Raw genomic sequence first — 14030 nt, forward strand, 5'->3', positions numbered from 1 at the left:
GGCTTAATGCAACGTAACTGTTCGACTAACGTTGTAACGTGGTTAATATCATTGAAGCGTTGTCAACCTATTCGCAAGCAAAATATTGAATTGAATTAAAATATAAGCCTTTTTATATCACCTGATATATGGCGATTCATAGACTTTGCAAATATTGTGAAAATATTGATAACAAAACTCAAACTTGATCTGTGTAGGCTATGCAGTGAAATTATTTTTTCTTTGTAGCTTCTGAGCAGCAGATAAGCCAGTCTCCTGCTGAAAATGATGAGCCCGAAATTTGCAATGAGGAGGCCATGACTACAGGGACAGGTAGAGAAGATAACAGAGTAAACAATATGAATTAAAGTTATTTAATGTAAGAAAGAGCAGTATATGACAGTCCATGATGAACCAATATGCATTATTTGCTCAGATGTGGGCGCAGTAGCCTAAAGGAGTAAACCACCATAATATACCAATGCAGAAAAATGATAATGACCATGACATGACGGCCCCCATGAGGTCTCATTCCAACAAATCTGGCCTACTGCCTAATCTGAGTCTGACACCCCTGATATGCCCTTCTGCCTTTCTTAATGTTATGCAATACAGGTGAGTCAAGTGCTGAGAGGGGAGATGTAGAGGAGACAGCATCCAGTGAGACAACAGCCCAGCAAGAGATCCCAGAGGCACAGGCACAGGCAGATGCTAGTGTAGATGAGGAAGCCTATCATTTTGATTATTTTATTCATCCTCAAACACAGGATCTAAACACATTTTTCAGTTACCATCCTCAGCAGCCAACAAAACACCACCTATCTAAAGTTTTTCACATAGTGTAGCTACTGTGAGTTGAACTGTAAACAGTAGTTCAATATGCATCTTTATTGAAGAGTGGGATATGTTTCAAATGCTTTATTTATTTTATGCTTTTGTTAATTTATCAACCTACTGTATCCTTGTGGAATAGTGAAATATTTTTTGTTAACTTCTCAGCTTAAGTGGATTATTATTTAACCTTTACATTATCTGTTGAACCATGGTATTAATAAAAAAAAACTACAGGCTAGTAAGAGCTGAACTGTTGCTTCATTTATCCAATTTCCACTACCATGGAAAAAGTGGGCCGGTCTTGGGCCTGAAATTCCCGGGCTGAAAAGTGGCCCCACTCCGGCCCTGCTATGGACCGCACCATATTACCTGCCCAAGTGTCCTTTCTGCTCTTCCAAAATTATCATTGTAAACACAAACTGGTCCCCTAATTTTATCCGACCATTATACGTTTTTTTGTTTCTTCTTAGCTCATATTGCAGTTAAGTCTAACAAATGCAACATTAATATCTTGTTTGTGTTGTCTAATCCCATTTTCCATAATGTGAATACAAAAATATTATTGAAAAAGCAATGATTTTCTGACAGCGTCAAGACATAACACAGAACCAAGCTTTTTTGTCTTTTGACCTCATTTATTTACTTATTTAGCTCATCATACAATAATATTTGTTATATAAGTGCATAACATAATAAAATAACATTTGCAAAATGGCATGAAAAATCACAAAACATTTGTTGTGAAAATGTTATGTTCACCTTTTATGTAAAATATATTGTAAATATTTAAAGATGAAGACTGTGTTGAAGGTCCATCTTTCCACATTTCCCTGGCCGGGTCGCGGGGACTGCAGGCTAAGCAAGGCATTCCAGAAGTCTCTCTCCCAGACCACAACTACTAGCTCCTCCTGGGGGACCCAGAGGCGTTCCCAGGCAGATATAATCCCTCCACATGTTCTGGACCTTTTCCACTGCTGACCATGCACCAAACCACCTGCCCATCTCACGCTCCGTTCAATCCTCACTCGTGGACAAGACCCGAAGATACTCGAACTCCTTCGCTTGAGGGAGTACCTCTCTCTTCACCCAGAGGGGGCAGTCTGCCGTTTTCCAACAGAGAACCATAGCTTCAGACTTGGAAGTGTGACTCTCATCTCAGCTGTTTCACACCCGGCTGCAAACTGCCCCAATGAGTGCTGGAGGTCCCGGTCTAATGAAGCCAAAAGAACCACATCATCTGCTTAAAGCAGAGATGCAATTCTAAGGTCACCAAACCAAATCCCTTCCTCCCCCCGGCTGCACATTGAAAATCATGTCCATGAATACCACGAACAGAATCGGAGACAAAGGACAGCCCTGGCAGAGGCCAACACCCACTGGAAACGTGTTTGACAGTGTGCCGAGTATGCGGACAGAGCTCGCACTTTGGTTATATAAGGACCAGATAGCTTATAGCAATGAGCCCGGTACCCTATATACCCGGAGTAGCCGCATTGTTTCTCCTTAATCTGACATTGGACAATCAGCCGGTGCCTCCTTTCAAGCCCCCTGGAGTAGACCTTCCCGTGGAGGCTGAGCAGTGTGGTTCCACAGGAACCACCACCCCAGTCTGCCACTCCACAGACACTGTCCCAGACCTCCACGTGACACTAAAGAGTTGTGTCAGCCATGACAGCCCAACAGTGTCCAGAGCCTTCAGCATCTCAGGGCAAATCTCATCCAACCCTGGCGCCTTGCCGCCAGGTAGCTTCTTAACTACCTAGGCGACTTCTGCCAGTGATATTAATGAGTCTTCCCCTGAGTCTTTAGACTCCGCCTCCTCCACAGAGGACGTGTTGCCTGGATTAAGGAGTTCCTCAAAATGCTCTTCCCACAATCTGACAATGTCCCCAGGTCGGGTCAGCAGGTCCCCTCCCCTGCTGAACACAGCTTGAGGCAAGCCCTGCTTTCCTTCCTGAGTTGTCCGACGGTTTTCCAGAACCTCCTTGAGGCCAATGGAATGTCCTCAGAATTCCTCCCATACTCAAGTTTTGGCTTCAGCGAATGCTGCAGCTGCAGCCCTTCTGGCCGAATGGTACCCATCTGCTGCTCCCAGAGACCCCATGGCCAACCAAGCCTAAAAGGCCCGCTTCTTCAGCTTGAGTGCCTCCCTTACCACTGGTGGACATCAGCTTGCCACCACGACAGGCACCTACAACCTTCTGACCACACTGCCAGCCGCATCCAAAAGCACAGAAATCCAATAACAATACATCACTCGATTTCAGATCAGACAGGCCGTTCTTCCCAATCACCCCCTACATGTTACACCATGGTTTCCCACGTGAGCATTGAAGTCTCCCAAAAGAAATACAGATTTCTTGCCATGCGGGTGGTGGGCCACAGGTCGGCGGATCGATGTTATTTTTGCAAGCTGAGCCCAGCATTGACATAGGCCCGGACACCAGGTGTTTGCCTGCGTGCTCTACTCCTGGGTCTGGCTCCAGGAGGGGGCTCTGGCTTACCATTGCCGGGCGAGGTACTCTGATCTTCAGGTAAATCTTCCGCTAAATAAGAATTATGAATCACTCTTAGTATGGCTCCTCCCCAGGGACCACTCCGACTTGGGAAATCTGATCTGGAGGTATTGTTCCTGACAACAAAGCTCCCAGGGTCACACATAAACCCCTCCACTGTGATTGAATCGCCACATTGACACGGTTAAGTTGAAAGTTGAATGTGCACATTATAAGTTTTATACGGTATGCTATGAAAAAGTTTGTCACATTTTATGTTGCTGTCAAATCAGTGTTGATGGTAAACGTAGTTCACTAAAGCAATACAATCCTCAGCGTCCAATTTACTGTGAAAGCAGAGTTTTTCTTCTCACAGAGACAGCAAATGATGGGAGCAACACATTCTGCTGCACAGTAACTCAGCTTTTCTGTAAATGTAGCACACACTGAGGAATGTATCGCTTCAGTCATCTACATTTACCATCAAAACGGTTGAGAAAAGCACTTCAATGCTGGCAAATTTCTCTTAACTTTTTTTTCAAACCTCATATATGTCAGGATTAATTTTTGTTCATTAAATGTTTCTTGGTGTTCCTCTCTGGCTTAAACAATATGATGAAGCACTTTGGAGCAAATATGCACAATATTAGTCCAAAACTGGAGGCCAGAATGGCAAATATCTCCACAGCCACAGTGAATTTCCCAGGAGAGCTGACATATGCAGGGATAAAGGTGATCCACACTGCACAGAATATCAGCATGCTGAAGGTGATCAGCTTGGCTTCATTAAAATTATCAGGTAGTTTCCGAGCCAGGACAGCTAACACAAAGCAAAAGACAGCCAGCAGGCCGATGTACCCGAGCACAGCCCAGAACCCAACAGCTGAGCCTAATGCACACTCCAGGATGATCCTCTCCTTGTATGTTGTGAGGTTTTTCATTGGGAACGGAGGATTAAGAACCAACCAAATAGCACAAATTAAAACTTGAATGAATGTTAAAGACACTACAGTCATCCTTTGCTGTGTAGGCCCAAACCATTTCATCACATTGCTTCCTGGGAGTGTAGCTCTGAAGGCCATTAACACGACTATTGTTTTTCCAAGAACACAAGACATACAGAGGACAAAGGTGATCCCAAATGCTGTGTGGCGCAGCATGCAGGACCACTCAGAGGGCGCTCCAATGAAAGTTAATGAACATAAGAAACACAGAGTCAGAGAGAAGAGCAGCAGGAAGCTCAGCTCAGAGTTGTTGGCCCTGACAATCGGGGATGTCCTGTGATGATAGAACACAGCTGCTGTTGTAATGGCAAGACAGGCACCACCAACTGAGAATGCAGCCAGGATGATTCCTAGGACCTCGTTGAAGGAAAGAAACTCTACAGGCTTGGGGAGACACGTGTCCCCCTCTGCATTAGGCCAGAACTCCTTGAGGCATGGGAGACAATCTGGGGAATCTGAATAAAAAACAAAACGGCCATTTACGATACATACTGTAAACTACTGTATGTTGTACAGAAAATATGCATTTGGAGAAAATAAAAATACCTGTAGCATTGCTAATCTCTCCCTCAGGACATGGTAAACAATCATAACAGCAGATGGGTTTTCCTTTCTGCAGCACTTTACGAGTTCCTGGAGGACAGCTGTCAGAGCACACTGACACAGGTACCTGGCACAAAGAAATAACAAAATATCACATTTTGTAGTGTGCTACAAAGCCCTGAGGACTCAAGGATACGTTCACATTTTGTCCTCAAACAATACGCATACTACACCAAAAATGTGTACTGAAAATATTGCTTTTCACTGTAACCACACCTCCTGTTCTAGCAATAAGATATCTTTTAGGGGGGCTATCATAGTAAAAACTTTGGAATTAATCTCTTTTCAGCCAATATGGACAGGAGGAAGATGGACAAAATTTGAAACTTATGTTACCTATACATCAGAAGACTTTGAAAAAATTTGGAAAAGACTCCCAGAAAACTATAGGCTCACACCTGCTCACATCTAAAGACAAGTGTTTAGAGTTTTTAGTCCCAGCCTAGTCTCAGACTGAGATTTTACAAAGACTGAGTCTTGTACTATTTACAAGACTACAACTAGATTCTTTTAGCATTTTTTTCCTACCATGCAATTTTTTCCCCATCATGCTCCTAGTAAAAACTTACAAATGGAGGAGAATGAGCTTTTGGCTACAGCTGCTCTAGTGTGTGCAGTGGTTTTTGTTGAAAAAAAAAAAAAAAAAACGAAGAAAAGGAGAAGACGCCACAAAAGCTGAAAAAGGGTTTCTGTTTTTCTGACATGAAAATCTGACTATTTTACAGTAAAAAAAAAAAATATAAGGAAGAATAAAGGAAAGAAAATTTAGAAATTAAATATAAATAAATAATAAGTAACTGAAATGAATTAAATAATTATATTCATCAGCTCTATCAACTTTCATTTAGTTAATCATACATTAATCATCAATTATGTATTACTTATTTATGTACAGGCCTACATTTATTAATACATTTTAACTGGTAAGCGCGCTGTTACTCCAGTAAAACTCCTAGATTTACTTAAGACTTTCAGCATGAAATAAGTTAAACTAGAGCTTTTAGGCTCCTTACTTGTGTGCTGCCATCCACCCAGGTGAGGTTCCTGTTGATACGGAACTCCCGGCCCACCGGCAGTGATGCATCGTAGTGTCCCACTGTCACCAACTCAATGTTGCCACTCTCAGTTCTTTGCCAGTTCACCAGCTCATATGTGGCCACAGGATCCCCGTTGGCATCAAATGACACATCATAACCATTTTGAGAAAAATGTACTTTCTTCAACTGCATAAGAACCTGTGAGGATGAAGTAAATACTTGACATATTAAAAAAAAATTAAAAGAATAACCATATAATTCCCTAAAAATGTACATTATAGCTATAAAAAGGACATTGATGTGTTCACATAGTTATTTCAACTGACCTCTTCAGACTCTATCCTGGTGAATTTGTCACACTGAGTTGTAGACTTTCTTTCCTGACATCATTGTAAACACAAACTGGTCCCCTAATTTTATCCGACCATTATACGTTTTTTTGTTTCTTCTTAGCTCATATTGCAGTTAAGTCTAACAAATGCAACATTAATATCTTGTTTGTGTTGTCTAATCCCATTTTCCATAATGTGAATACAAAAATATTATTGAAAAAGCAATGATTTTCTGACAGCGTCAAGACATAACACAGAACCAAGCTTTTTTGTCTTTTGACCTCATTTATTTACTTATTTAGCTCATCATACAATAATATTTGTTATATAAGTGCATAACATAATAAAATAACATTTGCAAAATGGCATGAAAAATCACAAAACATTTGTTGTGAAAATGTTATGTTCACCTTTTATGTAAAATATATTGTAAATATTTAAAGATGAAGACTGTGTTGAAGGTCCATCTTTCCACATTTCCCTGGCCGGGTCGCGGGGACTGCAGGCTAAGCAAGGCATTCCAGAAGTCTCTCTCCCAGACCACAACTACTAGCTCCTCCTGGGGGACCCAGAGGCGTTCCCAGGCAGATATAATCCCTCCACATGTTCTGGACCTTTTCCACTGCTGACCATGCACCAAACCACCTGCCCATCTCACGCTCCGTTCAATCCTCACTCGTGGACAAGACCCGAAGATACTCGAACTCCTTCGCTTGAGGGAGTACCTCTCTCTTCACCCAGAGGGGGCAGTCTGCCGTTTTCCAACAGAGAACCATAGCTTCAGACTTGGAAGTGTGACTCTCATCTCAGCTGTTTCACACCCGGCTGCAAACTGCCCCAATGAGTGCTGGAGGTCCCGGTCTAATGAAGCCAAAAGAACCACATCATCTGCTTAAAGCAGAGATGCAATTCTAAGGTCACCAAACCAAATCCCTTCCTCCCCCCGGCTGCACATTGAAAATCATGTCCATGAATACCACGAACAGAATCGGAGACAAAGGACAGCCCTGGCAGAGGCCAACACCCACTGGAAACGTGTTTGACAGTGTGCCGAGTATGCGGACAGAGCTCGCACTTTGGTTATATAAGGACCAGATAGCTTATAGCAATGAGCCCGGTACCCTATATACCCGGAGTAGCCGCATTGTTTCTCCTTAATCTGACATTGGACAATCAGCCGGTGCCTCCTTTCAAGCCCCCTGGAGTAGACCTTCCCGTGGAGGCTGAGCAGTGTGGTTCCACAGGAACCACCACCCCAGTCTGCCACTCCACAGACACTGTCCCAGACCTCCACGTGACACTAAAGAGTTGTGTCAGCCATGACAGCCCAACAGTGTCCAGAGCCTTCAGCATCTCAGGGCAAATCTCATCCAACCCTGGCGCCTTGCCGCCAGGTAGCTTCTTAACTACCTAGGCGACTTCTGCCAGTGATATTAATGAGTCTTCCCCTGAGTCTTTAGACTCCGCCTCCTCCACAGAGGACGTGTTGCCTGGATTAAGGAGTTCCTCAAAATGCTCTTCCCACAATCTGACAATGTCCCCAGGTCGGGTCAGCAGGTCCCCTCCCCTGCTGAACACAGCTTGAGGCAAGCCCTGCTTTCCTTCCTGAGTTGTCCGACGGTTTTCCAGAACCTCCTTGAGGCCAATGGAATGTCCTCAGAATTCCTCCCATACTCAAGTTTTGGCTTCAGCGAATGCTGCAGCTGCAGCCCTTCTGGCCGAATGGTACCCATCTGCTGCTCCCAGAGACCCCATGGCCAACCAAGCCTAAAAGGCCCGCTTCTTCAGCTTGAGTGCCTCCCTTACCACTGGTGGACATCAGCTTGCCACCACGACAGGCACCTACAACCTTCTGACCACACTGCCAGCCGCATCCAAAAGCACAGAAATCCAATAACAATACATCACTCGATTTCAGATCAGACAGGCCGTTCTTCCCAATCACCCCCTACATGTTACACCATGGTTTCCCACGTGAGCATTGAAGTCTCCCAAAAGAAATACAGATTTCTTGCCATGCGGGTGGTGGGCCACAGGTCGGCGGATCGATGTTATTTTTGCAAGCTGAGCCCAGCATTGACATAGGCCCGGACACCAGGTGTTTGCCTGCGTGCTCTACTCCTGGGTCTGGCTCCAGGAGGGGGCTCTGGCTTACCATTGCCGGGCGAGGTACTCTGATCTTCAGGTAAATCTTCCGCTAAATAAGAATTATGAATCACTCTTAGTATGGCTCCTCCCCAGGGACCACTCCGACTTGGGAAATCTGATCTGGAGGTATTGTTCCTGACAACAAAGCTCCCAGGGTCACACATAAACCCCTCCACTGTGATTGAATCGCCACATTGACACGGTTAAGTTGAAAGTTGAATGTGCACATTATAAGTTTTATACGGTATGCTATGAAAAAGTTTGTCACATTTTATGTTGCTGTCAAATCAGTGTTGATGGTAAACGTAGTTCACTAAAGCAATACAATCCTCAGCGTCCAATTTACTGTGAAAGCAGAGTTTTTCTTCTCACAGAGACAGCAAATGATGGGAGCAACACATTCTGCTGCACAGTAACTCAGCTTTTCTGTAAATGTAGCACACACTGAGGAATGTATCGCTTCAGTCATCTACATTTACCATCAAAACGGTTGAGAAAAGCACTTCAATGCTGGCAAATTTCTCTTAACTTTTTTTTCAAACCTCATATATGTCAGGATTAATTTTTGTTCATTAAATGTTTCTTGGTGTTCCTCTCTGGCTTAAACAATATGATGAAGCACTTTGGAGCAAATATGCACAATATTAGTCCAAAACTGGAGGCCAGAATGGCAAATATCTCCACAGCCACAGTGAATTTCCCAGGAGAGCTGACATATGCAGGGATAAAGGTGATCCACACTGCACAGAATATCAGCATGCTGAAGGTGATCAGCTTGGCTTCATTAAAATTATCAGGTAGTTTCCGAGCCAGGACAGCTAACACAAAGCAAAAGACAGCCAGCAGGCCGATGTACCCGAGCACAGCCCAGAACCCAACAGCTGAGCCTAATGCACACTCCAGGATGATCCTCTCCTTGTATGTTGTGAGGTTTTTCATTGGGAACGGAGGATTAAGAACCAACCAAATAGCACAAATTAAAACTTGAATGAATGTTAAAGACACTACAGTCATCCTTTGCTGTGTAGGCCCAAACCATTTCATCACATTGCTTCCTGGGAGTGTAGCTCTGAAGGCCATTAACACGACTATTGTTTTTCCAAGAACACAAGACATACAGAGGACAAAGGTGATCCCAAATGCTGTGTGGCGCAGCATGCAGGACCACTCAGAGGGCGCTCCAATGAAAGTTAATGAACATAAGAAACACAGAGTCAGAGAGAAGAGCAGCAGGAAGCTCAGCTCAGAGTTGTTGGCCCTGACAATCGGGGATGTCCTGTGATGATAGAACACAGCTGCTGTTGTAATGGCAAGACAGGCACCACCAACTGAGAATGCAGCCAGGATGATTCCTAGGACCTCGTTGAAGGAAAGAAACTCTACAGGCTTGGGGAGACACGTGTCCCCCTCTGCATTAGGCCAGAACTCCTTGAGGCATGGGAGACAATCTGGGGAATCTGAATAAAAAACAAAACGGCCATTTACGATACATACTGTAAACTACTGTATGTTGTACAGAAAATATGCATTTGGAGAAAATAAAAATACCTGTAGCATTGCTAATCTCTCCCTCAGGACATGGTAAACAATCATAACAGCAGATGGGTTTTCCTTTCTGCAGCACTTTACGAGTTCCTGGAGGACAGCTGTCAGAGCACACTGACACAGGTACCTGGCACAAAGAAATAACAAAATATCACATTTTGTAGTGTGCTACAAAGCCCTGAGGACTCAAGGATACGTTCACATTTTGTCCTCAAACAATACGCATACTACACCAAAAATGTGTACTGAAAATATTGCTTTTCACTGTAACCACACCTCCTGTTCTAGCAATAAGATATCTTTTAGGGGGGCTATCATAGTAAAAACTTTGGAATTAATCTCTTTTCAGCCAATATGGACAGGAGGAAGATGGACAAAATTTGAAACTTATGTTACCTATACATCAGAAGACTTTGAAAAAATTTGGAAAAGACTCCCAGAAAACTATAGGCTCACACCTGCTCACATCTAAAGACAAGTGTTTAGAGTTTTTAGTCCCAGCCTAGTCTCAGACTGAGATTTTACAAAGACTGAGTCTTGTACTATTTACAAGACTACAACTAGATTCTTTTAGCATTTTTTTCCTACCATGCAATTTTTTCCCCATCATGCTCCTAGTAAAAACTTACAAATGGAGGAGAATGAGCTTTTGGCTACAGCTGCTCTAGTGTGTGCAGTGGTTTTTGTTGAAAAAAAAAAAAAAAAAACGAAGAAAAGGAGAAGACGCCACAAAAGCTGAAAAAGGGTTTCTGTTTTTCTGACATGAAAATCTGACTATTTTACAGTAAAAAAAAAAAATATAAGGAAGAATAAAGGAAAGAAAATTTAGAAATTAAATATAAATAAATAATAAGTAACTGAAATGAATTAAATAATTATATTCATCAGCTCTATCAACTTTCATTTAGTTAATCATACATTAATCATCAATTATGTATTACTTATTTATGTACAGGCCTACATTTATTAATACATTTTAACTGGTAAGCGCGCTGTTACTCCAGTAAAACTCCTAGATTTACTTAAGACTTTCAGCATGAAATAAGTTAAACTAGAGCTTTTAGGCTCCTTACTTGTGTGCTGCCATCCACCCAGGTGAGGTTCCTGTTGATACGGAACTCCCGGCCCACCGGCAGTGATGCATCGTAGTGTCCCACTGTCACCAACTCAATGTTGCCACTCTCAGTTCTTTGCCAGTTCACCAGCTCATATGTGGCCACAGGATCCCCGTTGGCATCAAATGACACATCATAACCATTTTGAGAAAAATGTACTTTCTTCAACTGCATAAGAACCTGTGAGGATGAAGTAAATACTTGACATATTAAAAAAAAATTAAAAGAATAACCATATAATTCCCTAAAAATGTACATTATAGCTATAAAAAGGACATTGATGTGTTCACATAGTTATTTCAACTGACCTCTTCAGACTCTATCCTGGTGAATTTGTCACACTGAGTTGTAGACTTTCTTTCCTGACACACTGCATTATGAATGGCATGTGCTATTGCATAAACAGCCTTGTATACCATGTTAGTGATCCGGAGCTGAGATGTGTCAGTGTACGGAGTCTGGAGCGTCTGTAGGTCTTCACTTCCATCACACACTCTCTCGTTTGTGTCTGCACCTAAAACCACACAGAGACAGAGGAAAGGCATTTTTTTCAACACTAAAAATGACAAGTAGTTGCAGTAACTCATATCTATATTGTACTAATTGTGAGACATGCAGTTGTATTGAAAACACTCAACAAATAAAAAAAACTGTTTTGCAGACATCTTTATGTTTTTTAAATAGTTGCTGTTTCCGTTTGTATCAGCCCTATTTTTTAAACCATCATTAACTGATTGAGAGGCCGTTAGTTTGATCACTGATCCTGGCTGTTTAGAAGCTGAAAATCTTGACCAAGTTACTGATGCCACAAACAGATTTAATAGCACCTTGCATGAAAGCCTCGGCCAACAATTAATGAATGTGTATGTGAATGAGTGAGTGCTGACTTGTAGAATTGCAGACTAGAACAGTGCTTTTTAAAATCAATCCAAGTTCCATTTTAATTCAGTCTATTTCATTGGTCAAGTATCTGTAGAAATACAAGGAATTTGGAAGTGGTGTCATGTCTGTTTCTGTGTATATAAACTGACAGTGACAATATGTGCATGTTGAAAAACTGTTTATATTTAAACTTTAAAAAATGTATTATTTACATACTGACTTGACCTGTCTTAATGTGTTTGGAATACATTAAAAAATCAAAAAATCACTTTCGGATTCACAATTTAATTACATACAGACACACATAAATACTTGAACTGATATCTGCTGTCAGTACAATTTTTCATCTCTATTTAGCTTAATGACCTGGATACTGTTTCTATATTGTGTGCTTGTGTTCAGGCTTTAGCAATGACATTAAAACTCTGCAGCAAAGTTTAAACAAAACCTCCAAAACATGACCTGAAAGATAATCATTACAAGTGAGATTCAAAGAGATGCACCTCATTGCTACCTCATAACTCAGTTAAAAAACAACAGATTTCCAATTCATGCTTAATTTGGGATTTGGTCTTCAAGCAACAGCTGCTCCACTCAGATAGACAGAAAAAAAACAAAAAAACTGAAACACAAGGACCCAAATGTAACTTTCAACTTTCTCACTTTTTCTCAGCCTGCAGTTGAATGCATCCTCCCAGAACTCAGTGAGCAGTGGAGAGGCAGCCACTTTAGAGGGAGAGAGGTCCAGCAAGAAGTCTCTCAGACCTGGGATGACTGATTGCTCAATGCCAAATCCAATAGCTCCAGCACAGAAGCTGAACCTCAGCATGTCTGGGTCTGTTACCCAAGACTCACTGCCTATCCACTGGCGAGGTGGAGAGGGCTCAAGAGAAAGCTCCTCTAGCAAAATCTTCAGATCTGCAGGTGATGTAAATGCCACAACAACCATAGCTGTCGACCTGGACATATTGTACATTATAAATTATACAATAACATTAAAAAATTACTTTAAATGTGTATCAAATGTACAAACCTGCGGACAACGTCAGCTACTCTCTGGATCCTGCTACGTGGGTTGGTCCGATAGAAAGCTTCAGAGTATTCCACACAGATCCCCTCTCTGCGTGCTGCAGCCAGGAAAGACGCCATGCCATTATTGCCATAATCTGAATCCGACCTGACAGCACCTATCCAAGTCCAGCCAAAGTGTTTGACCAGCTTGGCCAGCGCGTCAGCCTGGAACTGGTCACTTGGGATTGTTCTGAAGAAACTCGGGTACTGCTGCTTATCAGACAGGCATGCACAAGTGGCAAAGTAACTCACCTACGAAAAACAATAATTTAATTATTTAACAGGACACAAAAAACTAGCACAAATTAAATGCACACTCAGTTTGACCATAAAACCAAAACATTTACTTGAGGGATGTTAAAAGGCCCAATGATGTGCGACATGCTGATGGATGGCGTGGACCCTGGCCCACCAACAACTGCCATCACCATACCAGACTGTGAGCAGTTGTCGCCAGTGTAAAACACCGGGTCCAGCCTGCTTGAAAGCTGGAATGCCACATGCACCGCCACGGGCACTGAGGCGCACGAGTCGTAGATCTGATAACCGAGTCTGATGCCCGGCAGCAGCTCCGTGCTGTTGTTAATCTCCTCGATGGCGAAGATCATTGCACGTGAGAAGCGTAGTTCACGGGGGATATTGCTGCACACAGAAACTCATGTCAACTCCATAAGCACATGTGACAATTTTCAAAGATAAATATAGTTAACTACAATTCAAATTCACTGTAAATGAGTTACAAATAAACTGCATCTGTGAACCAAATTGTCAGTGAATCATTACATTTTAGAACATTTCCATCCTTACACAGTCTAAAATCATCTCATCCCACACTTCTTCATTTTACTAACCTGCCTTTACACCTCAGTGGCTCAGGCATGTAGGTGTAGTTATGCGTCACTGTGTGCATGTTGTAATGTATAGCGAAAACACCACCAATAATGTAGTCACCATCCACTGAGAATGCAGGTAAACGAGTGGTACC

General features: G+C 42.5%; 2 protein-coding genes across 2 annotated transcripts; both read right to left on the reverse strand.

Moving 5' to 3' along the window:
- Positions 1-3868: 3868 nt before the first annotated feature.
- On the reverse strand, positions 3869-6144 carry LOC131969893 (extracellular calcium-sensing receptor-like). The gene is made up of 3 exons (XM_059331119.1): positions 5929-6144; positions 4859-4982; positions 3869-4767 (listed from the first exon to the last, which is right to left on the reverse strand). Exons 1-3 carry the CDS (start codon positions 6142-6144, stop codon positions 3869-3871), a joined length of 1239 nt encoding a protein of 412 aa, XP_059187102.1.
- Positions 6145-8990: 2846 nt separating this feature from the next.
- On the reverse strand, positions 8991-14030 carry LOC131970294 (extracellular calcium-sensing receptor-like). Its single transcript, XM_059331655.1, has 8 exons — positions 13897-14030; positions 13393-13687; positions 13008-13297; positions 12638-12933; positions 11401-11606; positions 11051-11272; positions 9981-10104; positions 8991-9889 (listed from the first exon to the last, which is right to left on the reverse strand). The coding sequence occupies exons 1-8, from the start codon at positions 13953-13955 to the stop codon at positions 8991-8993; spliced, it is 2391 nt and encodes a 796-aa protein (XP_059187638.1). The 5' UTR covers positions 13956-14030.

Source organism: Centropristis striata, chromosome 4 (assembly GCF_030273125.1).
Source record: "Centropristis striata isolate RG_2023a ecotype Rhode Island chromosome 4, C.striata_1.0, whole genome shotgun sequence".
Classification (NCBI taxonomy): domain Eukaryota; kingdom Metazoa; phylum Chordata; class Actinopteri; order Perciformes; family Serranidae; genus Centropristis; species Centropristis striata.